The following is a 27,352-nucleotide window of genomic DNA, read 5'->3' as shown; positions in this document are numbered from 1 at the left end:
GGCACCTGCGAGGGGAGGGCCTGCACCTGCGAGGGGGGAGGGCCAGGCACCTGGGGGGGGAGGGCCGGCACCTGCGAGGGGAGGGCCTGCACCTGCGGAGGGAGGGCCTGCACCTGCGGAGGGGGGGTGGGGAGGGCCTGCACCTGCGAGGGGGGAGGGCCGGGCACCTGGGGGGGGAGGGCTGGCACCTGCGAGGGGAGGGCCTGCACCTGCGAGGGGGGAGGGCCGGGCACCTGGGGGGGAGGGCCTGCACCTGCGAGGGGGGAGGGCCGGGCACCTGGGGGGGGAGGGCTGGCACCTGCGGAGGGAGGGCCGGCACGTGCGGGGGGGAGGGGAGGGCCGGCACGTGCGGGGGGGAGGGGAGGGCCGGCACGTGCGGGGGCCGCCGTGGAGCGCGGCCTAGACGCGCGCAGCTCGGAGCCAGGCGCGGGCCTCGGCGCAGGGCCCTGGCGGCTCCCGGCCCCCCCGCGCGCGTGGTCCCGCATCCCCGGCGGCCTGCATCCCTCCGCGGTCCTCCCGCCGACCCGCCCCCCGCGCCCGCGCCTGCGCAGAGCCTCTTCTCGCGCGAACGCACGGGCCTCAGCGTCGAGCGCCCGGGCCCCCTCGCCGGCGTGTCCGGGGTCGTCCTGCTCCGCGCGGCCCCTGGTCGTCGCGTCCACACGGGAGCGCGCCCGGCCTCGGACCGCGACCTCGGACCGCGACCTCCAGGGACCAGCCCGCGGACCGCCCGGGGGAACCCGGCGCGCCGGCAGCAGAGCCGCGGCCCGAGTCCCGCCCCCTGGAGGCGGGGCACCCGGCCTCTGCCTGCCCATTGGCCCGCGTGCCCGTCAGTTAGCGCCGGCCCCGCCCCGCTCCCCGGCTCCACCCGCCGCCTCCCGGCCGCCGCGCCGCGCCGCGCCGCTGCCCCGCCCTGTGCGAGGCCCGCCCGGCGCCCGCTCTGCGCAGCTCGGGGAAGGGGCGGGCTCGGCAGCTGCGGAGCATCGCCCGGTGGGCGGCGGGCCGCGGCCTCTCCGCCGGCAGCACCACCTGTCGCCCGCACGGACTTCGGTAGGGCTCCGCGGGCGCGGCCTGGCGCGGCGGGGCCGGGAGGGAGGGGAAGAGGGGAGGAGAGGGGGAGGGAGGGTGGGACGGAGGGGGTACGGGAGGGTGGGGGTCCGGGAGGGAGCGGGTCCGGGAGGATGGGGGTCCGGGAGGGAGGGGATCCGGGAGGGAGGGAGCGGGCGCCGGGAGGGATGGGGGAGGGAGGGGGTCTGGGATGGAGGGGGTGTCCGGGAGGGAGGGGGGAGGGAGGATGGGGGGAGGGAGGATGGGGGGTCCGGGAGGGAGGGGCTCCAGGAGGGAGGGGGGAGGGAGGGTGTTCGGGAGGAAGCGAGCGCCGGGAGGGAGGGGAGCTCCGGGAGGGGGGGAGGGAGGGGGGAGGGAGGATGGGGAGTCCGGGAGGGAGAGAGGAGGAGGGAGGGAGGGAGGAGGAGGGAGGGGGTACGGAAGGATGGGGAGTCCGGGAGGGAGGGAGGGGGTCCAGGAGGGAGGGGGGAGGAGGGAGGGGGTCCGGGAGGATGGGGGCTCCGGGAGGGAGGGAGGGGGTCCAGGAGGGAGGGGGGAGGAGGGAGGGGGTCCGGGAGGATGGGGCGTCCGGGAGGGAGGGGTCCGGGAGGGAGAGGGCGCGGGCGCCGATCTCCCCGCCCGCCGCGCTCCTCGTGGACCCGCCGCCGGTTTGGGCGCGTGCGGCGGCGCGGGGCCGCTGGGCGGGGCGCGGCGGAGGGAAGGGCCCGGGGTCGGGCATCCTTCGCGGCCCCAGCGGGTCCCGGGCTGACCCGTGAGCCCCGAGCTCCCCGCGCCCCTGCAGCCGGGCCCGGCCCTGCACCTGCGGCAGGACTCGGTTCAGCAGGCTGCCCGGGCTCCAGCTCCGGGGCTCCCGGCTCCTCGCCGCAGGGAGCTGTCGGTGCAGGTCGTGGGTTCACCCCCAGTGGCCCGCGCAGGCCTGGAAGTGGGGGGCTGGGGGGTGGGGCCGGGGATGGACCCTGGAGGTCACGACCGAAGTTCTAGTAGCGGTGCCCCGGTGGGTCCCTCCTGCCGGGTGCACTCGCCGGTTCCAGGCCGAGTAGTCGATAAATAGCCAGGTGGTTTCCTCTCGTGTTGCAGTCGGTAACAATAGAAGCTCCTATTAATTGTCCGCTCCCGCCTGGACACTGTTCTGTCCGTGAATCATCTCAAAATAACTCTTTGAGGTTGGTATTGTTATTTCCACTTTACAAATAAAGAAACTGAGGCTTAAGAAGGTTAAGGAACTTGCACAAGATCACAGGTTCTAGGTGGCAAAGTCTGGATTCGAACCCAGGTAATTTAAGGTAAGGGCCCCATCCCTCCCTCCCTACTTGTTGTTAAAGTAATTGCAATGTTGTACTCGTGAACTCTAACCTTAATCTTCACCCATGCATTTATTCTGTAGTTTCCAGGCATTCTGGAAGTAAGAGAAGAAATAGTTGCCCACATTTGCTCCTCCCTACCCCGCCCCTTGTGTGTATCTGTATGTGTATATGTACACACGCACATGCTTCAGGACTGATAAAACATAGGTAAATATATAATCTATTGTGCAACTACTAAAACTGATTGAGTTACATGTACTATGTTACATGGTTTGCAAAAACACAGAAAAAAACCGTTTAACCCTTGTCTCTTAATGTGGGACCTTTAATTAGCTTTGAACTTTGATTTGTAACCTGTATTTGACTTTTATGGTAGTTATAAAGACTTAATTAAAAGGTAGGAATAGATACCAGATACGCTGATATGACTTTTATCATATATTGAGGAAATGTTGGGCTACGGTTTATAGAAATTCTCCAATGTCCTCAAAGTTAAATATACTCTTTTTTTTTTTTTTTAAGATTTTTAAATTTTACGTATTCATGAGAGGCAGAGACATAGGCAGAGGGAGAAGCCGGTCCCTCCAGGAAGCCCGATGCAGGACTATATCCCAGGACCCCAGGATCATGGTCTGAGCCAAAGGCAGAGCTCAACCGCTGAGCCACTCAGGCACCCCAAGAGTTAAATATACTCTTGCTGGACAGTTAACTCCTGAGAAAGAACTGCTTACAGGTTTCATCCTTACAAGGTGTTTATGCGTAGTGTTTTTGTCTTTTATAATACGTTTGTTATGGAAACACGTTAAAAATTCATTAAAAAAGACTCCCTTTACCAATTGAAAATTTCTTATGCAGATTAACTCCTATAATGCTGCTCATGCATTTATTTTTAATTTCCTGTGAAAACAACCTATTCTAAACTACATTAAATTATATATGAGGTTAAACTAAAATTTTAATTTATCTTGATGAATTTTCAACAAACTTAGTTATATTTTACTTATTTTATTTTTTAAGTAGGCTCCACACCCAACACAGGGCTTGAACTCATGACCCTGAGATCAAAACTTGAGCTGAAATCAAGAGTTGGGCACTTCACCAGCTGAGCCTCCCAGGCACCCCAAACTTAGTCATATTTTAAAACATACATAATACTGAAACCTATAGTTGTTTACTGAGGATCAATTTTAGAGGGAGCACAAAATTCATACTATCAAACTCACTCTACATTTTCTAAAAATGTCTTTTATTAAAAGTTAGCTTTTATTTTAAAGTCACCATTTTCATTATATGGCTGCGTATTTCCTTTGAACAATATATATCCAATATATATCCAGTCATGGTTAGCATTTATTTAAACTGTTTCCAATTAAATCTCTAGGTCACTAATGAGAATTTGGATGGTATATGTAGATCCAGGCAACATCAAATGTCATTCTAAACAACATCTAGAGAATCAATACAGTATTTTTCACTAGCCATGATTATCCTTATAGGCTCTTAATAAGGATTTCATAGTAGAAAATGGTGATATGGGGCTTCTGGTTGGCTCAGTCGATCAAGCATCTGCCCCTGGCACAGGTCATGATCCCAGGTCCTGGGATCTAGCCCCATGTCGGGGGCTCTGTTCAGTGGGGAGCCTGCTTCTCCCTCTCTGCCTGCTGCTCCTCCTGTTTGTGCTCTCTCACTCTCTGTCAAATAAATAAAATCTTTAAAGAAAAAGATGTTGATGCAGAAACTAACAGGCATTCAGAAGACACCTTGTGACCACTTTAGTCTATTTTTACTACTAATAGTGCTTAGATAACTAACATTTATAGAACACTTAGAGGGCACTGTGATAAGTATCTTACATGGATTATCTAATTTAAATCTTAAAGTGGCCCTGTTTAGTGGGTCCTGTTGTTTATCATCCCCATTTGAGTGATGAGAAAACTGCAACAGACTTCTTCAAAATCAGAGTTAGCATTGGCCAAGTCAGGATTTAAATCTAGTAGTTTTGAGTCCAGAGCTTGCCTTGACTACCCTGCTAAACTGCCTGGTTATGGGTTTTGTTAAGTAAACTTTTACGTCCTGTAGTTAAGCTCTTTGTGATGATGATAAAACTCTTTTAATTGCTTGATAATTTTTATAAATATCATCATTGCTACACACAGCTCTGCAAAATAGAGTTCCCTCTCCCCTGTTTGATTGATGAGAGTATGAGATTCTCAGGGCTTTTGGACTTCAGGGGCAGGTATGTAAAGGGGGACAATTGGCACCAGGCATAAGATTGCCAACTTTTAATTCTGTCAGTAGCTAAAGGACCTTTTTAAATTAAGGACCTTTTAAAGAACTATTGCAATCTACCGTCCCCATCTTTTCAGAAAAGACAAGACATTTTTATCACCAAAAAGGGTATGAAGATCATAAGTAGAGCAGGAAAACAAAGACAAATTTTGTTTTATGAAAGACTGTGTTGCATTGTCCCAGTTTTTCTCATTCGGCCACACACCAGTGAAAAATTGTTCCAGACTAACACCGATTCAGACACTATTTGGGAATGCCTGGGTGACACGGCTGATTCCAGAGCAGCGATGAGCTGAGTCTAGATTCAGACTCCGGTCTGACTGCAGAGCTTGTGCTCATTGCACCCAGTCGTGACCTCTAATTTCTGTCTCCCCTGCATTGGCCTCCTTTAACCCCACGTAGGGAGAGTAGTCTCCAGCAGCCAGGGGCCTAGCAGTTTCTGTCCCAGGCCAGTTTGTAAATACCAGAGAGTAAGTTCCAGGGCAAGGCCACATGAATGACACACCAGGGGGAGAAACCAGAGGTGTAGCCCAAGCACGCAGCTCGATTTTATATGGTGATTGAAAATTAGAAGCCCGCCTTTTGGTTCCTGTTTTTACCCCACTCATTCTTAGAGTTCTCCTTTCATCACATCTGTTTAACGTAACATTTTATCTTGTTGCCTCCTCAGCTGATATTAAGCCTATTTGCCTATGTCTGAGTCCTTGGTTCTAGTTTTGGCAGATTTGTTTTTCCTTAATTTTTTAACTTACGCCCACTGTTTTTAAAGACACTCTTAAAATTACTTCATATTTTATTTTACCCTATATGACTTACTAATAAAGTAATTTCAGTGATAAAACATTCTGTAATTGTAATACTTTTCTGCATATGGTCTCTCATTTGATCGTCCCCATCATCTGGAAGGTAGATTTGACAAGTGGTGGTATGTTTATTATACAGACTACATTCAGGATTGGGTAGAGAAGTAAAACTTTAACCAGGAGTTGAAAATAGATTTCATATATTAGAATGCTGGTCTTAAATTAACTCCTGAAAGGAAAAACTCGAATTCTCCTTACTTGCAGTCTCAATTCTTCTGGCCACCAAACGTGAGATATTTCCTGCCCCCCCACGCCCAGCAGTTCTCCAGTTCTTAGCAGATGCTGACTGGGCGTGCCTTAATTTAACTTAATTCTGACACTGTCTGAATGGAGATAACTTCAGATCCTACAGGTTAGGGGTTCAGTCCCAAAAGACTGCCCTGCCCCTATGTAAGATGCCAATCACTAGTCCCAGGCTGTGACCCATACTTCTGATCAACCGTCTGTAAATTGAGGCTTCCCACAACCCCCTCCTGACTCGATGATTTGCTATGATGACACCCAGAACTCGGAGACATACTTTGCTTACATTTGCTGGTTTATTATAAAAGGATACAACTTAGGAACCCACAGAAGGGATACATAGAACTAGGTATTGATGAGAGTGGGGGGGAAGACATAGAGTAGAGCTCTTTGCCCTCCCTGAGCATGCCACCCCCCTGCATCTACATGTGTGCACCAACATGAAAGCTCAGCAGATCTCCTTGTTAAAAAGGAGATCTCAGGCCTGCCCACTTCCCTTTCTGCAGGTTCCAGAGTGGGGCACAAATATCCTACTCTCTAATCACATGATATTTCTGGTGACCAGCTGTATCCAGAGGCTTTGTAGGGGTCCCCCCTAGGTCACCTCGTTAGCATAAACTCACGTATTGTCAAAAGTGGCTTCCTATGAATAACAAAAAAATACTTGTATCATTCAGGAAATTCCACAGGTTTTTAGGGGCTCTGTGCCAGAAACTGGGGACAAAAACCAAAAATTTTTTTTAAGATCTTATTTATTTATTTGGGAGGGAAGGACACAGAGGGAGAGGCAGGGGCCTCAAGCACACTCCGCGCTGGAGCCTGTCTTGGGGCTTGATCTCCGGACGTGGAGATCATAACCTGAGTGGAAATGAAGAGTTGGACTTTTAACTGACTGAGCCACCCAGGCGCCCCTGCAAGTATTGATTATACTACAAGTGCTGATTACAAAATGAATTTTTCTTCAGATTGCCTCTGATTTAAAGTAAAAATCATTCCATCCTATATCTTAGATATGTCTGCCTCGCCAGTATACTGCAATACTAGTCTTTCGTACCAAAGTTTTAATTTTATGCAATAATGTTGTCTCTCCTGGAAGAACCACACAAACACATGATCAAAGCTACCGTTTCAAATCTTTTAAAAATTTATTTTGAAATGATTTAAAAGGCTTTGGTCGCATATATCATACTTCTTGGCCCCTTAATACTTCACTGTGTTTTCAGAACAAGGATATCTCTTACATATGGCTATCAAATAGAGACAACTTAAAGTTTTATGGTACTTTTTTAAAAAAGATTTATTTGTTTATTCATGAAAGACAGAGAAAGGCAGAGACATAGAGAAGCAGGCTCGTTGCGAAGAGTCAAATGCAGGACTCGATCCCAGGACCCCAGGATCATGACCTGAGCCTAAAACAGACACTCAACCACTGAGCCATCCAGGTGCCCCTACAGTACTTTTATTTAAGCTACAGTATATCTTTCAGTTTTGCCAATTGTCCCAATAAATGTCTTTGATAGCATTTTTTTAAATTCAGATTTTGCATTTGTCATATGGTCAGCCTTCTTTAAATTGCAGTAGTTCCTTAGTGTTTGTCTTTCAGGACATTAACTCTTTAAAATGACCAATTATTTTGTTGTATATCTCTCATAATTCTTTATTATATTATTGAAGTATATTTGACATACGATACTGTGTAAATTTAAGGTGTATAACATTAATTTGATACATTTATATATTGTAATATGATTGCCATTGTATTGATAGCTCTTGCCTCTCATGTTGTATAATTATCATTCTTTTTTTTTAGTGGTTGGAACAATTAAGATCTAGTCTCTTAGAAAGTTTGATGATTATATTACAAAATTGTTATCTGTATTCACTATCCTATGCATTAGACCTTTAGGAGTTATGATTTCTTAGGACTCTCACTGCAGGTTTGTACCTTGAATTATCTGTTCTGTCCTCCCACCCCCAGTCTCCATCTCTCATGGTTCTTGATGTCCTTATACTAATATAGATATTTTTTTGTGGCTACATTTATGCAGCACGTTTATATAAAACATCCAGAACACGTAAATCCATAAAGACAGAAAGCGGGTTGGTGGTTGTGGGCACTGGAGGAGGAGGCAGAGCCGTGTAATGGGTAGTATTTCCTTCTGGGATAGTGAAGGTGTTTTGGAACTAGATAGAGATGGGTTGCACGACATTATGGATTTTCATTTTTCTTTTTTTCAAATTTTAAAAAAGATTTTATTTATTTGAAAGGGAGTGAGTCCAAGCAGGGGAGTGGCAGGCTGAGAGAGAGGGAGAAGAGTATCATGACCTGAGCCAAAGGCAGATGCTTAACCGACTGAGCTGCCCAGGTGCCCAACATTATGGATTTTCTAAATCCCTCTGAATTATTCACCTTAAAATGGCACATTTTGTTATGTGAATTTTACTTTCAGAAAAATTAACTTAAAAAATAATCCCAGTGTAATGGTTTGCTGCACCTGTTTGCTGCATCAGGGTATTGAAACCTTGATATTTCAGCAAATAAAAATCCCAGTAGAAAACTTACTGTGGGATAAATGCAATGGTTAAGATAGAGGGGCTTTGCAAATTGATTCTGGGTGGGAGAATTGATATGCAGAAGAATCTATTATATTCCCATCAGTAAATATTTGATGTTTAATGTATTATGTAGAGTTTTCCCATTTTGAAAGATTCCCATGTGTTTGTGATGAGTGTGAAAGGGTAAAAACAGGTTTTATATCCAATTGGCATGTTTTTAATATTAAATAACAGTTTTTTTTTTTAAAACAAAACATATTTAGTACATTACATTTAAACACTGACTATAGGGATCCCTGGGGGGCTCGGTGGTTTAGCACCTGCCTTTGGCCCAGGTCATGACCCTGGGGTCCTGGGATCGAGTCCCCTACATGGAGCCTGCTTCTCCCTCTGCCTGTGTCTCTGCCTCTCTCTCTCTCTCTGTGTCTCTCACGAATAAATAAAATCTTTAAAAAAATAAAAATAAACACTGACTATATTAGTACATTAAAATTCTACATCCAGATTAAGAATTTGAATAAGTTTCTCTTCCTCTGAATGTTTGTGCTCCAGGCTTTCCTGTTACCTTTCCACTTTCAACCTAAACTCCCACACCCATGTGCATGGACCACATGTCCTTGTTTACTAGATGTTACCTTGTTTATTAATCTTCCCATTTCTTTTTCTCCTAAAGGGGAGATACGTACCTTGCCGCACTTGGGTGGGTTAGAAAAAGAAATGCAGTATATGCAAAATAGCAATGATTATTAACCAGGGACTTAAGAGTGTTGTCAGGAAAAGTCAGTCTTTGTTTTCACCCAATTACTACTCTTTTATAACTGTTACAACCTGTAGAAACATAATCATACTTTGAAAAAAGCTTTTTCAAGTGTGGAAAATTAAGCTTTTGAAAACTGATAGCTGGATGGGCAGGCAGTTCTATCATATGTTTCTCATCCTTTATTTTCTTCTTTTCTCACAGGTGAAAGGAAAGATGTTGTCCCGGTTAAGAATAGTTGCTGTTCCTTCCACCCTGGCATGTCGTCACATACACATAAAAGAGAAAGGCAAGCCGCTCATGCTAAACCCAAGAACAAACAAGGTTAGTGACATTAATATTAACCTTTTCTCTCTTCCTGGTAAAGGTTTGATATCTTTTAGACTGATAAAGTGTGAACTTTTTTTTTTTTTTTTTTTTTGTAGGCTCATGCTAAAACTATTCAGAAGTATTTGGGTTTTTTCCGCATGACTTTCCACTTTTCTCCACGGGGCAAGACTCATGACTGTTTTATCGCTTCCACTTTCACCCACCACAACTTCTACCACCAGAAAAAGATTGACTTTATTTCCTAGTCTTGGCTCAGAAAAAGTGCCTAGAATAGCAGTCTGGCCAGGACTTTTGGCCAGTGTGGGAAACTTAGATTTACCCAGCTCGGAACATGTACTTATCCTGGACCGATGCATCTGAGCCCTTGGGATACGGGGTCAAAATTGTAAAATAAAATTTTGTCTAACGTCCACCCCTACCATACCCCCACACAGCTTTTTGGACACAAATCGTTCCACTCGAGTGCTTTTGCCCTTTAATCTCACAGCACTGCTTCAAAGTGGAGAGACTTCCGACCCCCTCTTTATGCTTTTGGGGCAGAAGTGATGGGAATTGTTCGTATCTAGTCTTGCCTTTATTCAGGGTCCAAACTGTGTTCACCGGGCAAGTCCCTATTTCTTAGTGGTTATATTAATTAGTAAGTACATATACTTCTGGAGAGAGATTTCTTACTGAAACCTTGTAAGAGTTTACACGGAGTTTATTGTAATATGTGAGATTTACCTCTTGGGAGTGGTGCAGATTAAGGTGGGCTTTATTTGAAAGCAACAGTCCTCAGAAATTTGCCAATCCCATTTGTCTGCCATGATGGGCGTTGGGGGTAACTCGTGTCCAGTATGATGTGTTTTGAAGGACTTCAGGCCTACAAAGGGACATTTGACCACGGGTCACACAAGCGCCTCTTCTTTGCATTTTTGAGACCTTGCCAGAATGAGAATTCGGCCGGCAGCAGTGAACTGAGTGACGCTCACTGAGGGATATTCTAATCCTCCCTCGTTTTGGCCTTGCTTCCCCAAATCTTGCTTGCTCTTCACGATGCAGCTCATCCAAAATCCAGTTCTCCTGTAGAGCCGTCTCGTACACCGTAGACTGGAATAATCGTTCCCTTCTCTGCAACCCGTAGCAGTTTTTATCTTCCTGTTCCTGTGGCGAGTAACCCACGTCCGTGGCTGCGTGCTTCCTTTCATGTCTTACGTTGTCATTGAAGTTATCGTTGGTATTTACGTTTTCGTGAACTTTTATTTCTTAACTGAAGGTTAAGGTTAAAGTTCCTTTGGGACAGGCACCATTCAGAATTTTACATTTTTTACAACGCTATGGGTATAGAAAACATTTGCTAATTATGTTGGTCTTATTTTATTTTTATCCTTACAGAAACTATCTAAAATGTACTCGGAATTATGAGAAATTTATGAAGTACATTAAATTAAATTTATGAAGTATATTGTTAAATTTATTAAGTAATTAATTTTAAGGAGGAAGGTAATCTCCAATGCATTACAGTACTTCTGTAGAGAAAAGAAAATCTAACGCTCTGGCCCTCTGAAACCTCCACGACTGGATAGCGTCTGTGTAGGTACCTAACGGAAGATGACTTTTGGAAGCCCCTTAAGTATCAGAGAGAGTTTTTCTGTCATGTGTGTTTAAGAAGGAACATAGACTCATGATTCCTGATTCGAGGGTCATGAACTTCTTGGGGACTTAAATCAGGTTTGTGCTTCACACCTTGTAAGCTAAATGTTTTAAGAGTATGTTGCTGCTGTGATTAATTAAATAGTAATTTTAGGCAGTACTGAATTCTTTTAAGATTGTAATCTTTTAAGATGTCTGTAGTCACTGCCTACTAAAGGCAGACCTGTTGCTATGTCTGTAAGGCTTTTTCATTCTGTTAAATAGTGTACAGTTTACAGTTTTAACCATTTAAAATTGTATAGGCCGATGACCTTAGGTGCATTCGGTGTCCTGCATCCATCACTTGAAATGGAAACATGGAGGCCATTCGGCTGTCAGCCCCCCGCCCCCCTTCCCTTCCTCGGCCCCTGGCAACCACAAATCTGTTTTCTCTTCCTATAGATTTGTCTATTCTGGTATGAATATGAAATTCTTTATGAAATTTTTTAGAAGTCCTTATACTTTAAAGGATTGGACATCATCACGCTGGGTTATAAGCAGGAATTTCGGTGTGAATTTTGATTTCTAGCCATGAAACTTTGGCTCTTTGTTTAACCTTTCCAGATCTCTGTTTTTATTTTAATTTCCTCCGACTGGATCTCTAATATAAACTAATTCAATTTTTTCTTGTTATTTCTGTAAATAATAAGAATTATAATGTGACTAATGAAGGAAAATCACATTCCTACCACCCCAGTATATCATCTGTTTTTATTTTGCCAAATCCCCTTAAAAGTGTATTTACTTTTAAATTCGTAGTGTATAATTTTATATGCCATTTTACTCCTGGGGAGAGCATATTATCAATAATCTCCATGATGCTTCATAAGCCTTCTGTATATGGCTACATCGTGGTTGAGTAGGTCGATTTGGAATCACAGAGACTGACCCTTACAGGACATGTAATCTTCAGTGTGGTCATAACCTCTTTGGATCCCAGTTTCTTCATCTAGACTGTTGTGGAGGAAAAAGAAAACTGGAAAGCTACTTTAGGCGATGTAAATATGAGTTCCTTGCTTTAGGGGATGTTTTATAATCAGTTAGCCATAATGCTATTGTTAAATATTGTTTTCAGTCTTTCTTTAAAGATTTTATGTATTTATTTGACAGAGAAACAGCACAAGCAGGGGGAGAGGCAGGCAGAGGGCGAGGGGGAAGGAGACTCTCTGCCGAGCAGGAGCCCAGGGCGGGACTCTGTCACAGAACCCTGGGATCGTGACATGAGCTGAAGGCAGGCACTTAACTGACTGAGCCACCAGGTGCCCCTATTGTGTTCGGTCTGGACGTTATGAATCGTTAGTTACTAGCTATCAGTTTTGTAAGTAGGTATTTGGTAACTTCCTAATCCCCAGTAGAGAACTCTAGCCTCACTGGGAGGGAAAGAAATAGAGGGGCTCCCCAGTGTGTTTACCTGTACGTTCGGATCTGGTTAACGGATTTTTTTCAGTGTTGGCATATGTGAAGAAACTGAGTGTGTCTAGAGGAAAATATCTCAGGGAGTTTTTCAGGATCAGCTGAAGGAGGCACACTTCCATGATGTTGATTGGGAGGGTATTGCCGTGGCATAGGTGAGAAAAGGGCAGACATGGCAGGATAGGTGGGCCTGGGGAGATGGAGAGAGGAGGAGAAGGGGACGGTTCAAGAACTAATCAAGGTGTTCATGTGAAGCTAATGTCATCTTTGCAGGCTTGCTTCACTTATTAATAGCAGGCTAGCAGATTTAAGCATTTGATCAACTATTAACATAAGTACCTAATATATAAAATTGCTTTTTAAATCATTTTAACTTCTACCCTGCATTATAAATACAACACTTTTTTTTTTTTTTTTAACTTTTTATTTTAGGTAGGCTCCACACCCAGTGGGGAGCTTGAACTCATGACCCTGAGATCAAGACCCAGGCCAAGATCAAGACTTGGACACCTGGGCGCTTGAGTGGCTCAGTCATTTAAGCATCTGATTCTTGATTTTTGGCTCAGGTCATGATCTTGGGGTCATGAGATGGAGCTGCATCCATTTGCTTCCTACCTAATTGTGTTTTTTGAACTAAAGTGTCTCTTGTAGACATCATAAAATTGGATCATGTTCTCCGTCTTACCAATCCATGCCTTTTTATTATAGATTTTAATCCATTTACATTATATAATAGTTGATAAAATGATTTATGTCTGCCATTTTGTAGTTTGTGTCTTGTCTTTTTTGTTCCCGTATTTCTCCATTGTTCCCTTCCTTTGTGTTAAATTGATATTTTCTAGTATGCCATTTTAATTCCTTTTTCATTTCTTCTTCTGCCTTTTTAAAAAATGTTATTTATTCACAAGAGAGACAGGCAGAGACCTAGGCAGTGGGAGAAGTAGGCTCCCTGCAGGGAGCTTGATGCAGGACTCGCTCCCAGGACCTCAGGATCACGCCCTAAGCCAAAGGCAGATGCTCAACCACTGAGCCACCCGGGTGCCCCTCTTCTAGTGCCTTTTTCTGAGTTATTTTCTTAGTGGTTTGCCTTGGGGATTGCAATTATTGTCTTTATGACAATTAGTTGAGATTGATTCTCATTTAATTTTAATCGTACACAAAAACTATTACTGTGTATAGTTCCACACTCCTGGCCTTCTGGGACTCCTGTTATGCATACATTGGCACACTTGATAATGCTCCACTCGTGTCTGAGGCTCTGTTCATATTTACTAATTGCTTTTTTTTTCTATTTCTCAGTTGACTTATCTTTATGTTTGCCAATCGCCTGCTCGAATCTGCTGTTGAGCCCCTCGGATTTTCTTTTTACTTCAATGATTGTACTTTCAATTCCAGAATTTGTAGGTTTGGTTCCTTTTTATATCTTTTCATTGATATTCTGTAGTTAGTGGGATATCCTTCTTGTACTTCCCTTTAGTTCTTTAGATGTGCTATCTTTTAGTTCTTTGAATATATCCAAAATGACTAAAGTCTTTATTTAGTACAATGTTTGAGATTCCTTAGGGACGGTTTCTATTAATTATCCTTTTTTCTTTATATGAGCCAGACCTTGTTTTTTTGTGTGCCTTATAATTTTTTTGTTGAAAACTGGACATTATCAATAATGTGGCTGCTCTGGAAACCAGATATTCCTCCCAGTGTTTCTTGTATTGCTGTTGTCTATTTACTAAATTTCTGAGCTAATTTTTTTATGTGTGTGATGTATAATTGAACTACTTCTTTAAAGGGTTTATTCTTGTTTGATAGGCCCACTAAAGTCTGCTTTGTGAGCTTGGTGGTCCACTGATGATTAGATGGAGACTTAAATACCTGAGGGCTCTGTGTGCATGTTGGGGCATGCCTTTAGTACTCAGTCAGGCAGTTTACAACTAACTGTCAGCCATCAATTCCTGCTTACACGGAGCCTCAAGGTAGTCCGAGGTGGGAGCTGAAGCCTCCCCCCCACCCCCGCCCGCCCCAGGTCTTTTCCTGGACTTGCCTATAGCTCATGATGAGATTCCTAGGAATATATTAAACTTTTCAAACTCTCACCCACTCTGTGGACATTTTGTTTCTCAGCTTTTCCTTTTTAGAAAGATTTTTGGTTATCCTGTTTGTGCGAGCTGTTATCCACTGCCTTAGGCAGCTGCCATGTTAAATAATTACCTCTGATTGTTTTCAACAAGATTTTCTGGAGGAAAAACCTATTCACACTGGGTGAACTCCAAATCAGGTTAAATACAGCCTTGCAAGTGGGGTCTTCCCCTGAACCACCAGACAGGTCAAATAATGGCAAATTTCCTGGATACAGGGCTTTAGAATTACCTCCAGCCTCCCTTTAGTAGCTGTTAGATTCTGTTTTCAAAGCAGTTGTTTCATAGTGATTGCTGCTTTCTAGGCTACTGTGGAGCTAAGGAAAAAATAGGAATAAGGCAAATAAAAATGTCATAAAACTAGCTGTTCTTACGAAAATTCAGCTGTTTTTCTTGAGTAAAATGTTCCCTGATTGCTGAAGCCTTTGGTTAGTTTCCAGAATTCTGAAAAAAATTTATTCTGATCACTTGGCCAGTGTTCTTACTACTTTTATAGAGGAAAACATTTGGGAAGTCCCTATTCTGGCATTTTCACTGACATCACTTTGGTGAAAAGGATTTAACACACAGCCAAGTATTAGAAATTGGAAAAGATTTTCTTATGACATAGGTTAATTTCTTTCTCAGTATCATTCCCTCCTTTGCCCTTCTCAACTCCACCTCACATCTTTCTAGTGGGAGTAGCTCCTGTCATCAGTTTGGTTTGTGTTCTTCAAGCTGTATTCTGTTCATTTCATTTCATTTCTAATGTATACATTATACATTTCTAATGTGTAATGTATATTCTCATGCACCTGTATATAGTATGTACTTTATGGGGGTTTTCTGAACATAACAGTCCACAGTGAGCGTGTTTGATTTGCAGAGTGCTTTTTTCCCCTTAACTATGTGTCTGAGAGATTCTTCTACGTAATTAGAGATCTGTGTTAAGTGTATGGTATTTCATAGTCTGGAAATACCATAGGTTCCCCATAATTGATGGGCTTTTAGTTAGTATGTTATAGTCAAGAGAAATAGAAACACTACTATAACTAATCTTTTTATATACACCTCTTTATTTTATGCATGAATATTTCTTTAAGATGGCTGTCTAAAAGTAGAATTGCTCTATTGTAGAGTATGTGCATTAAAATTTAAGAATATTTTTGAGTTGTCTTCTAAAAAGCTTAAGCCTGTTTATTTTTCCAGCATTGATATGTGAGAGTAACTTTTACCACACCCTCACCAATAATAGAGATGATCAGTCATAAAAATGTTTTATAGTCTGGGCAAAATGATACCTTACTGATTTTTTTAAGATTTACATCTAAATTACATTTTTGCAGAATAGCATCATTGCAACCTCAGTGAGCAATAATTTTTAATCCTTTTCTCTTTTTTAGGGAATGGCATTTACATTACAAGAGCGACAAATGCTTGGTCTTCAAGGACTTCTACCTCCCAAAATAGAGACACAGGATATTCAAGCTTTACGATTTCATAAAAACGTGAAAAAAATGAATGGCCCTTTGGAAAAGTAAGAGTTGATTAGATGTCTAGTTCTTTATTGATGCTCTGATCAGAAGAATTGGGAGCATTATGATTATTATTGCATAAGAAATATGCAGTCTCATAATGAAGTTTGTGTTTTAGGAGTTAACTTATTTTTATAATGACTGTTTCCTTTATTTCATTGAATACTGTGTTCACTATTATAAGATTTAGGAGAAATCTATTTTTTAAGCTTAAAATCACAGAGCATTTCAGCCTTGAATGGAATGTTTAGGAGCAAAAGCTGTCATCTGATTTGTACCCTTTCTTTAAAAAAGAAAAAAAAAAGATTTTATCACAGAGAGAGAGAGAGAGAAGCAGAGACACAGGCAGAGGGAGAAGCAGGCTCCATGCAGGGAGCCCAATGTGGGACTCTATCCCGGGACCCCAGGATCAGGCCCTAAACCGCTGAGCCAACTGCGCTGCCCTGATTTGTACCCTTTCTATTCAACTTTTGTTAATCTTCTACTTTGTGTGTGCCACTGTACTAGCCACTAAGAATGTAAAGTAGGTAAATGATAGGTGACCATATAATATATAATCCAATCTATGGGAGTGAAAAAGAAGCATAACTGAAGCTGTCCCAGGCAAACTAGAATGTGTCATCATCCCAGCCCTGCCTTCTAGGAGCTCATCAATAACTAGTTACACTGTGATCATCATTGTACTCTATACTACACTGTGCAGAACAAGGAGGAAAAGGTACATGCAGAGGATATTCTGAAAGCGCAAATAGGGGCCCCTCACTGGACTTGGGGAGTTCATTTAAGCTTCCTAGAGGAAGTGATGCCTGTGCTGAGTTTTAAACCGCGTATTACAGGTGGCAGGTAAAATGAGAAAGAAGGGCATGGTATTCTGGGTAGAGGGATCAGTCTGCATGCAGAATTAAAAATATCTTTTGGGTTTGTTAAGTACAGGAAATTATTGTTTGATGACAGGTGAGAGTGATTTCTTTGATCTGATGGGGCAAACGGAAAAGTACAATGACTGAGAAATGATTGGGATTCTCATGAAGGGAAATGCAAACTTTCAAGAAGTTAGGTAAGGAGATAGGAAAGACACTGAACAGTAAGTAAAGCAGGGCTTGGGTTTATAGTCCTGCTTGGGGACTGTATTTGGGGAGGTGTATTTTAGGCTAGAAGGAAGTTGAAGGTATATATAGAGATATATTTGAAAATGATTTAGCCGGAGGACGCTAGGCCTTGTTGACTTACTGCACTAGGGAAAGGCACAGTGGGAGAGGAAGAAATCAAGAATGGGATCTGCGATTCCCATCCGGTCAGATAACAAGAGGAGAGACAAGTTTGAGTGAAAAGTAATGAGTCTGTTTTGCATGTATTTAATTCAAGGTGATCACTGGTTTTTTTTCTTTTTCTTTCTTTCTTTATTAATAGTAGAAGCTACAGCTCTTTATTTTTAAGTCCATTTCTTTCTTTTTTTTTTTTTCTAGTAATCTCTATACCCAATATGGGGCTCCAACTCACAATCCCCAAATCAAGAGTCCATACTCTCTTCTGACTGAGCCAGCCAGGCGCCCCAGCCACTGTTTTTTTGTTTTTTGTTTTTTGTTTTTTTCAAGCCAATATTTCCAAGTTTTCTCAACTTTATTCTTGAAAAGCCATTTATACATATATATGAATTGACCGTTGTCTTTGTGGCACCTCTGTGCTCCTTTAAAGACTTCATAATGCCGTTAAGCCTACTGGATTATAACTCCACAAGGACAGGGGTTACTTCTTATATCCCGGGAGTCCAAAATAGTGCCTGGCACTTAGTAAATATTTGAATCAATCCCACTTTATTTTGCTTCCATATTTACATGTCCACCACCTTGAAGGTTATTTCCTTAAGGGTAGGGTGGTCTCACGGTAGTCTTTGCATTTCTAGTGCCTGGTGTGGAGCCTGACTCACAGCAGAGGGCTCAATAAATAGTAGCTATTCCTGCTTTTCTCCTCCTCCTCCTCTTCTTCGTTATCATCTGCTATTTAAGAACATTTTTTATTTTAGTTAATTTTTGTCCTTGGTGTTAAATAATAATAACTTAGGGTTTTGTTTTTCTGGTAGGGAAGCTAGTCCTCCATCTTAGATGTTTAGGTGTAATTTCCAAAGGCCAAAACTTTGAGCATAAATGCTGACTGATGTAGACATTATTTTGGACGCTTAATTTCAGGTACATCTATATAATGGGAATACAAGAAAGAAATGAAAAGCTGTTTTATAGAATTCTGCAAGATGATATCGAAAGTCTGATGCCGATTGTGTACACGCCAACAGTGGGTCTTGCCTGTTCCCAGTATGGACACATCTTTAGAAGACCTAAGTAAGGCTGATTTTCAAAAATATTTTTGTAAATGATGATTGTGTAGGAAAAATAGCACTCCCTAGCACCCCTTACGTTTCTCTTTAAAGATTGCGATCTTATGTCAATCACGTTTCCCTCCTCCCAAAAGCTTCATTAGGATAAAAAAGGGTCAGTAAAAACCCAACACGTTCATATCTTGCTTTTGTAGAAACGGCACCATTCATTCCTAATCCTCTGTAAGTTATTATGATTGTTAGAAGAACTGTGCATTTCTGTACCAAAAACAGGGGGTACTTTAGTTTTGGTAGCAGATTCTCCAGAGTTCTCATTGATATCAACTTGACAGTCTGCCCAAATTAAAAGATTCTCATTTTTTTGTTGCCTTTAATTTCTATTGTTTGTTCTTTTTTTATGAACTTCTTCAAATTTCAATTTCAAATAGTTCTAGCACCTCCACTATTGTAAATAGAGTACTGGAGTGGACGTCTACTGAGGTCTTCTCATCAGTCTCTTTCTCCCTCTGGATCTGTTTTCTCATAAAATCGGGATGCTAGCGCCTACCCAAAAGCAGCTGAGGTCACAGGAGGAACTGAGGAGACCGTTTCCTCGTAAACTTTTAATTTGTGTTTTCTTGTTGCGTTCCTCTCACCTGTTAGCGTTTTCATCGTCCTCATGCCTTTCCCATGTCCTGCTGATACAGATGTAGCCTCAGTAATGTGTGGGTAGCGTTGATCTTCACTCGCCTCTCATCTAACCTAGTGGCTTTCAGACTTTAATGTGTGTAACAAAACACCGTGGGACTTAAAATGATGATCCGTGCCAACCTTCCTCTCCTTCTCATTCCCAAGATTTTAATGAAAAAGGAGAAGATGTGGAGGTCTGCATTTTAATGAACACGGTTGGCAACGGTATTGCAGGTGTTCCCTGGAAGATACTTTGAGAACACTGTCTGTTGTATCCTGTGTACTGACATCAGCTAATATGTCTTAAACATTTCTTAAGTTAACGCAGTGGTTGAGCTCCTTTAGAGTTTCTTTTTCATTCAGAATAGGGGTTCTCAATCCAGATTAAAGGGCAAGGAGAAAAAGACCTATTTATCCCTGGGCCCCACCTATAGAGATTCTGGTTCAGTCAGGCTGGACTTGGGCCCCCATGTAGATGTTTCATAGAAGTTTCTGGTGTGGTTCTGACATGTGTCCAGTGCTCAGAAGTGACATGAAGCATGGAGAGTATGACTTTGGGGTGAGGGCAGATACTGTGTTTTTTTACACAGAAGATGGTCTTGTATTTAGATCAAGTAAATCTTGACCTAAACTCCAGGTCGGTTAAATCAGAATCTCTGGGGATGGGGGCCCTGGCATTATTTAAAAAGCCCATCGGGTGATTCTAGTATATAGCTATGGTTGAGAAACTGTTTAAACTCATTTGAAAAAATAAATAAATAAATAAATAAATAAATAAATAAATAAATAAACACATTTGAGCTAGGATAGCAATGCCAAAGTTGAGATACCAATGAGAAAGTTCAGTGTAAGAACCAGTGTGAAGGCCCTGGGACCTGTTGGCCTTCCTCTGTACCTGACTCATTTTCTCCCCCATCCCCTTCTTCTTTTTGTCTCTTCTTTTTTAAAATCCAGATGCTTTATCTCACTTGGATAGCAGTATACTGTGTGTTGAAAATAACTTCATTTTTTCCTAATGCTTCAAAGGTGGCTTCTCTTGCATGAAGTTACTTTACTTTTCTCTGTTCCCTTCCTGCTCCTTCAGATTTCAAACGATCAGTTTTACTGAGTTTTAATAGTAGTTTACATAGCTTTATTACGCTCTCCTGCGTTGATGGTTTATTTTTATACTGCTTTCTACCGGAGGTGTATCGAGTTTCTTCTTGGGTAAAACGATTATGCCATTTAATAATGATCTTTGTTGCAGCTTCCGTGTGAGCAATGCAATTACAGTTTGAAGTAGCTGAAAATGTTTGAAAATAATCCAGTATGATTTCACTAAATCTGCTCGGAAATGATACTGTGTCTTGATGTTTTATTAAAATATCTAAATATTCCAGTTATGAACAAAAACTTAGGAGAAAACAAAAAACTGTTGTGAAATGCAAAGGTGTTTTTGTTCTGTTGCAGGGGATTATTTATTTCAATCTCAGACAGAGGTCATGTTAGATCAATTGTGGATAACTGGCCAGAAAATCATGTTAAGGTACTACTAATAGCACAACCTTCCTCTTCAAGATGTTTTTTTCCTTCTTTGTAAGTTACCTCTGAATTTACAAGATAGTTTTCATTGTTGCTGATTTATTTTGCACTCGCATACATGCGAGTTTAGTGCTCTGAGGAAATCGTGATAATAATAGTTGCAAAATGGTCACCAGTACAGAGTTTGACTCGGACTGAAATGGGAGTTCACGAGGTGAACCTATCACTATCGCTACCACTGGGGTTTCTCACCTTCTCTATATTCCTTTTCTGTTTCGGTTGATACTGTTCTAGGTAGAGAAAAAACATTAAAATGCCATAAAAACTTTACCTTTTGGTGGGTAGTGAGAGGATTATGCTTTTTTTTGTTTTTCCCTAAATCTCAGATAGGTTTTAGATCCTTAAGCAAATCTAAAACTCTTTAAGAGTTTCAAATGTAATAAATACAAATCTTGATCAATCTGGCTATCTTTCACAAAGTAAAATCTAATGACTTACTTAGGATCTTTTGGTAGACTTCAGTGCTTATTACAGGCAGTAATCTTACTTGCCTTTATAACATGTCTTCCTCACCAAAATAACCTTTGATGAATAATCGTGAGTTCTAATAATCTAGAAAACAATTTGGCTAGATAATTAAACTCCTAACATCATCTTAAAACCTTGTAGATAGGTATATTTTTTTATTTCAGATCTTTTTTCTGCCCCCCACTGTTGTTCAGGTGTTTCTTGTTTGGCCTAGGTTATTACGTGGGAGCAGCATGTTCATTTCTTTTTTTTTTTTTTAAAGATTATTATTATTTTTAAAAAATTTTTTAAGATCTTATTTATTTATTCATAGAGATGCAGAGAGAGAGAGAGAGGCAGAGACACAGGCAGAGGGAGAAGCAGGCTCCATGCAGGGAGCCAGACGTGGGACTCGATCCCAAGACTCCAGGATCACACCCTGGGCTGCAGGCGGCGCTAAACCGCTGCGCCACCGGGGCTGCCCCAGCATGTTCATTTCTAACCTTGTTTTTCTCTTCTGGTTAATCTCTATCAGAAGTTTGCCTGCCTCTCCCCAGTTTAGTCTTTGTGAAGATATATAAGCTGAACCTCCAGTCAGAAGCATTCTGTTTCTAAACCAAAGACTAAGGGAAATCACATCTTGTTCATCTCTATTTTAATACCTAGATTATAGAAATCCTAGAATTTTAAGTGTGCTTGTTTGGTTTACTTGGAAGTTAGTCCAGAAGCAATTTTTTAAACTGACAGTGAAAATATACGAAGAGAATATTTTTTTTTCAAATGCCTTTTTCTCTAGTACCCTATTTTTGACAACTTTTAATTTATATATTTTTTTGTAATTAAGGCTGTTGTGGTGACTGATGGAGAGAGAATTCTGGGTCTCGGAGATCTGGGTGTCTATGGAATGGGAATCCCAGTAGGAAAACTTTGTTTGTATACAGCTTGTGCAGGAATACGGCCTGATAGATGCCTGCCTGTGTGTATTGATGTAGGAACGGATAATCCAGTGAGTAAAACCGTTTTCCTCTTTTGATCTTCCTCCTGTATATGAAAAACAAAAGTTTTATTACACTCTTCCTTTGAAGATAATATAAGATGGGAAAATTTTTTTGATGAAAGTTAGTCTTTGCTTAAACTATGCTTTTCTTTTTAATTTAAATATAGTACATCATGAGTTTCAAGTGTATGTTTCAGTAATTCATCAATTGTGTATAACGCCCACTGCTCATCATATCACATGCCCTCCTGTCACCCAGCTACCCCGTCCCCCATCCCTTCTCCCCCTTCCCTCCAGCAAACCTCTGTTTCCCAAACTTTCAGTATTTATATAAATAACAGTAAATTAAGCCTGTTTAGAGTTTCTGGAAGGAAATGTAGTAAGGTTTTAAAAATTACATTAGTAACTTTTTAAATTGCGATTTTTGCTTTATAGAATATGTTTCAGCTGGTTATATAACAAAATGATTTTATTTTTACATTTGGTCTATCTTATAGGCACTCTTAAAAGATCCATTTTACATGGGCTTATATCAGAAAAGAGATCGATCACAACGTTATGATGACCTGATTGATGAGTTTATGAAAGCCATTACTGACAGGTATTTTTTTTAAGTTTGAGTAAATGAAGGCATCTTCAATTACTAAAAGAAAGGCACCACAGTTTTGTTTTCCTTTATCTCTTTTGAAGATGCATAGAAGGAGATAACGTTTTTGAGAGCTTGGGTCCTGTCCTGCCCGCCTCGGTGTGCTAATGCTGGTGACAGCCTGTCTTGCCCTCCTGCGTTACCTGACCTCCTGTGGGAAGGCTGCACTCCCTGCTCCTGCCAGACCCTCACTGTCAGTCCTTCCTCCAGCCCTTAGCACCTGGGCTCCCTTCCACCATTCCTGGGACTCTTGGGCGGCTTTCATATTTTAAATTCACTAACCATTGGTCTTCCTCCCTTTCCACCTCTGCAGCATCTGATCAGGTTTCCTCCTTCTTCATCCTTGAAATTCTCTCTTAACTACTAGAGGGCTTTCCTAACTTGATCTTTCTTCCACCTCTGTCTTTGTCATCTTCACTGGTTCTTCTCGCTCACTTTCATTAAATGAGGATGAGTCCATAGTTCTCTTCTCTTTGAGTCGTGTGAGCTCTGTGACTCCTAAACCCATGAAAACCCATCTCTAGTCCAGCCTCTCTCTGAGACCTGCATCTCCGACGTCCAGAATCCTCCATCTAGACATTGTGTTGCTCCTTCATATTCATGTGCAAAACAACTTCCCTTAGCAAACTGCCCATCTTCCCTTTAGCCAGCCTCTGTTAGTGGCAACAACATTCACCCTCTGGCCAAAACTTTGCTCTTGATATTATCTTTGACTCTTCCTCCTTCTCCATCAAGCCCTACGCAGTCTGTCAGTTCCCAGACCCAGATGGTACTCCCACTTAAATGCCTCAGAGATACATCTCCTCTTTTCCATCCTCACAGCCTTTCTGCAGATCCTCCTCTCTCTCCGGGGTACTTCTAAACCTGCCTCCAATTTCTCTCCTCTGCATTTCATCTCCACCTTACCTCCCAGTTAATCTTATAAAAAACATGCACTTCATCATGTCATTCTTTTGCTTGAAATTGCTCCGTAGTTCCCTGTTGTCATAGGGTAAAGTCCCAACTCTTCATGACCTAGCCCAGCCCTACCTTTTACATTACTAGTACATAGAAGATACTGAAAAATTAATGCCTTTTCAGAGTCAAAGTTGACATCTAAAACTAAACTTTTTTTTTTCACATATTCAAGAATTTAATAAGCACTTTGTAGTGTAGCCATACAATGAAATACTTCTTTTTTTTAACTGAACTTTTCATCTTCCCAGAAATTGTCATCTCTTCCCCTTTGCCTCACGTCCCTACCTTGGACAATCAAAGTGTCTTCTTAGTCATCCATATTGTCGTGGCACTTGAACAGCTTTTCCCTTACTTCCCAGGTGGTCCTCATCAAGCTCTGTTTACTCATTCTAATGTCTCATAATTGTCCCTTTAACCTCTCGTGGCTTCTCCTTCAGATTTTCTTGTCCCCGTACCATAGGAGCCTCCTAGCTGCTTCTCCACACACTAGTATATGCTACATATCACTGAATACAGAACAAAGTCCTCATTCCCTAATTTTGCATTTAAGATTCTCTTCTATATGGCCCCAGCCTACCTTAACCAACTTCTCTTTATCCTTTCATATAAACCCTGAAATATATAACCTGACTTTTGAAAATTCAGTGTCACCAAACTACACCTTTTTTTTTTCTTCCTACCTCTTTACTTTTTGTTCTTTCAGGGCCCAAATAAAGTCTTACCTCCTTTTTAGGCCTTCCCTTACCCCAGCTTACCAAGACGATTAGTATCTTACTTTGAATCCCCGTGAAGTCCTGCAGAAATGATTTTTTAACCTCTTATATAAACTGTCCTGTGTTGCTGTTTGACTGCTAATATAATAAGAATACACATATAAATTATATACTTTATGAGACTCAGATAAAAGTTTCCTTTTAGGAAGTTATTTCATGCTTATATGTGCTGGGCAACCTCATAGGTACTTGGAAATAGTTTGTACTGATTAATATCCCATAGGCTGACCCCATAAAATTTTCTGAATGAGTAATAGATTTCTACATCTCGACTCCAGTTTTCACAGGCTCCAGAAATTGCGAGGTGGCCTTAAATGGACTAACATGATACATTATTTTTAAATGAGATCATAAGGAGTATTAGACAGGAAAGCTATTGAATAGTGGCATTTTCAACACCGCCATTATGGATCTTGCTGTTTTTAGATATGGACAGAACACACTTATTCAGTTTGAAGACTTTGGAAATCATAATGCATTCAGGTTCTTGAGAAAATATCGAGAAAAGTATTGCACCTTCAATGATGATATTCAAGGTAAAGCAAAAAAAAAAAAAAAACTCCACAGGTTTTTGATCCCTACTCTGTTTAAATTATGTTTTTAATGTGCCCATTGTTTATTTTAAAAAATCTTTATTTTGGGGAGCGCCTGGGTGGCTCAGTTCGGTTGAGTGTCCGACTTGATTTCTGCTCAGGTCGTGATCTCAGGGTTGTGAGATCAGGCCCCAAGTTGTCTCTGTGCTCAGCCAGGAGTTGACTTTGAGATTCTTTGCCTCTGTCCCTCCCCCATGTTGGCGTGCACTCTCTCGTTCTCTCTTCCTCAAACAAATCTTTTTTTAAAAATCTTTATTTTTCTTACAGGAACAGCTGCAGTAGCTCTAGCAGGTCTTCTTGCAGCACAAAAAGTTATTGGTAAATCATTCTCAGAACACAAAATCTTATTCCTTGGAGCAGGAGAGGTAAGTGTAAGCTTTTAGAATTTAAAACCAACATTCTGCTTTAGAGTTGGAAAAATGGGACATAATGAGCTTTTAATTTTGTTGAGATCTTGTATGAATTGAAGATCTCTTTGTAAAGTAGATAATTTAAAATGTTTAGAGAGAATATCACTAAGAATCAATTTTTGTGTGATTTGTTACAGAAGAATGAACCAAATATTCCTCATGATAGACAGTCCTCATATATAAAGTAATTCAAGCTTGTATCGTACCCTGGTCTTTATTTTTTAAATTTATGTTTTGTTGGACAGGCTGCTCTTGGAATTGCAAATCTCATAGTTATGGCTATGGTAGAAAATGGCCTCTCAGAAGAAGAGGCACAAAAGAAAATTTGGATGGTTGACAAGTTTGGTTTATTATTTAAGGTAAGGTATCTAAATCTCGGAGAAGCAAAAGAATGTTGTTACAATGATATTTTTGGTTTGACTTTTTAGAAATATTATCAGTTCTTAAAATATTGTATCACACTGGACTATCCAGATTGTACCAGTTGGAGACCTTCTGGTATGTTCTCAACAGAAATCCTCTAGTCTCCTTTTTGTCTTTCATAAAGACTCTTGCTTCATAGTCAAGTCATCATCTCCACGTTGGCACCGGACATATTCTCTCTTGCTTTGTTCTCTGACCCTAACGAGATCAAGCAACCATATAAATAAAATTGTACTTCACCTTTCTAAAACTAGGTTTTTTTTTTTGTTTTTTTTTATTGGTGTTCAATTTACTAACATACAGAATAACCCCCAGTGCCCGTCACCCATTCACTCCCACCCCCCGCCCTCCTCCCCTTCCAACACCCCTAGTTCGTTTCCCAGTGTTAGCAGTCTTTACGTTCTGTCTCCCTTTCTGATATTTCCCACACATTTCTTCCCCCTTCCCTTATATTCCCTTTCACTATTATTTATATTCCCCAAATGAATGAGAACATATAATGTTTGTCCTTCTCCGACTGGCTTACTTCACTCAGCTAAAACTAGGTTTTAATGGGACCTCAGAAGTTTCTAATTAAATTGTTAGCAGGACACCTGGCATTTGAGCAGAAATTCTTTAACCATTCAGAGATTATAAGCCCTTGTAGCAGTCTAAGAGAAATCCCTGGACCCTTTCCTGAAGCCAGTTCGTGGATAATAAAGAGCTTCCATCCCATTAATTTAGTATCCCTTGCACCTGCCTGCCTCCCTAGAACTGATTGCTATTTTTAGTAGCTTAAGAAATGCCTTGTATTTTATTCATCTAACACGTTAGGTAAACTCTTTCCTGGTTGAACCTATCCAGGACACAATGTTGTTGTATTTTTGCTGTACGTAATGACATACAGCAGTGACTTGAAACATACATCTTTGGAGCAGATTTATTTCAATGTACTTTGTTTCAGCTTTGAAATCTTTTTTCTTTTTTTTTTTCTTTTTAAATCTTTTTTCTTAACTAATACTAGCAACTGTTGCTACAAGAAATAAAACGAAAAAGCATCTGAATAAAAAATCTTGAGCACTTAAATTATACATAATTTAAAATAGTAGTTTAAAATGTACCAGACCTCGTGATAAGACTCTACAGGTATTACCTCATATAATCTTCTCAAAAATTCTGTGAAGTTTTACAAATAAGGAAACTGAAGTTTGAAAAGGGCAGGTGACTTTTCCAGGGTCTTCAGCATGTATGTAGTGGCTGTAAGAGTGACACCCAGGCAGCCTGACCGTGAAGCTGGTCTCTTAACCATTCGGCTCTGCCGCCTCCCAAGTGAGCTGTAACCACGTATTTGTTTCTCTGTAGGATACAAGGATCATAAACCTTGTTCTTTTAGAAGGCTGTTTTTACT

At 41.6% G+C, this 27,352-nt stretch overlaps 2 protein-coding genes across 7 annotated transcripts in view; one reads left to right on the top strand and one right to left on the bottom strand.

Moving 5' to 3' along the window:
• The first annotated feature begins 893 nt into the window (after positions 1-893).
• Positions 894-27,352, top strand: part of ME2 (malic enzyme 2) — a 48,915-nt gene continuing 22,456 nt past the window's right edge. The window contains exons 1-11 of one of the 6 annotated variants that reach the window (XM_072823002.1): positions 958-1,047; positions 9,282-9,401; positions 16,006-16,139; positions 17,092-17,194; positions 18,324-18,473; positions 20,588-20,663; positions 22,011-22,172; positions 22,661-22,764; positions 24,966-25,075; positions 25,400-25,497; positions 25,788-25,901. In XM_072823002.1, the coding sequence (XP_072679103.1) occupies positions 17,148-17,194; positions 18,324-18,473; positions 20,588-20,663; positions 22,011-22,172; positions 22,661-22,764; positions 24,966-25,075; positions 25,400-25,497; positions 25,788-25,901 (861 nt within the window). In that variant the 5' untranslated portion in view covers positions 958-1,047; positions 9,282-9,401; positions 16,006-16,139; positions 17,092-17,147. Of the gene's footprint in view, positions 1,048-2,168; positions 2,229-2,329; positions 2,349-2,919; positions 3,119-7,076; positions 7,207-9,281; positions 9,402-16,005; positions 16,140-17,091; positions 17,195-18,323; positions 18,474-20,587; positions 20,664-22,010; positions 22,173-22,660; positions 22,765-24,965; positions 25,076-25,399; positions 25,498-25,787; positions 25,902-27,352 lie in introns of those variants that run through there. The other 5 variants (XM_072822961.1, XM_072822992.1, XM_072822984.1 and 2 more) reach the window with 5 other exon arrangements.
• LOC140603625 (uncharacterized) overlaps positions 25,785-27,352 on the bottom strand; it is a 37,828-nt gene continuing 36,260 nt past the window's right edge. Inside the window, exon 4 of the mRNA XM_072774077.1 lies at positions 25,785-26,163. The gene's annotated coding sequence lies outside the window, so the exon portion shown is untranslated. The remainder of the gene's footprint in view (positions 26,164-27,352) is intronic.

Source organism: Canis lupus, chromosome 1, assembly GCF_048164855.1.
Source record: "Canis lupus baileyi chromosome 1, mCanLup2.hap1, whole genome shotgun sequence".
Taxonomy (NCBI): domain Eukaryota; kingdom Metazoa; phylum Chordata; class Mammalia; order Carnivora; family Canidae; genus Canis; species Canis lupus.
Note: the sequence above shows the minus strand (reverse complement) of the source record. Positions and strands in the feature narration are given on the sequence as shown.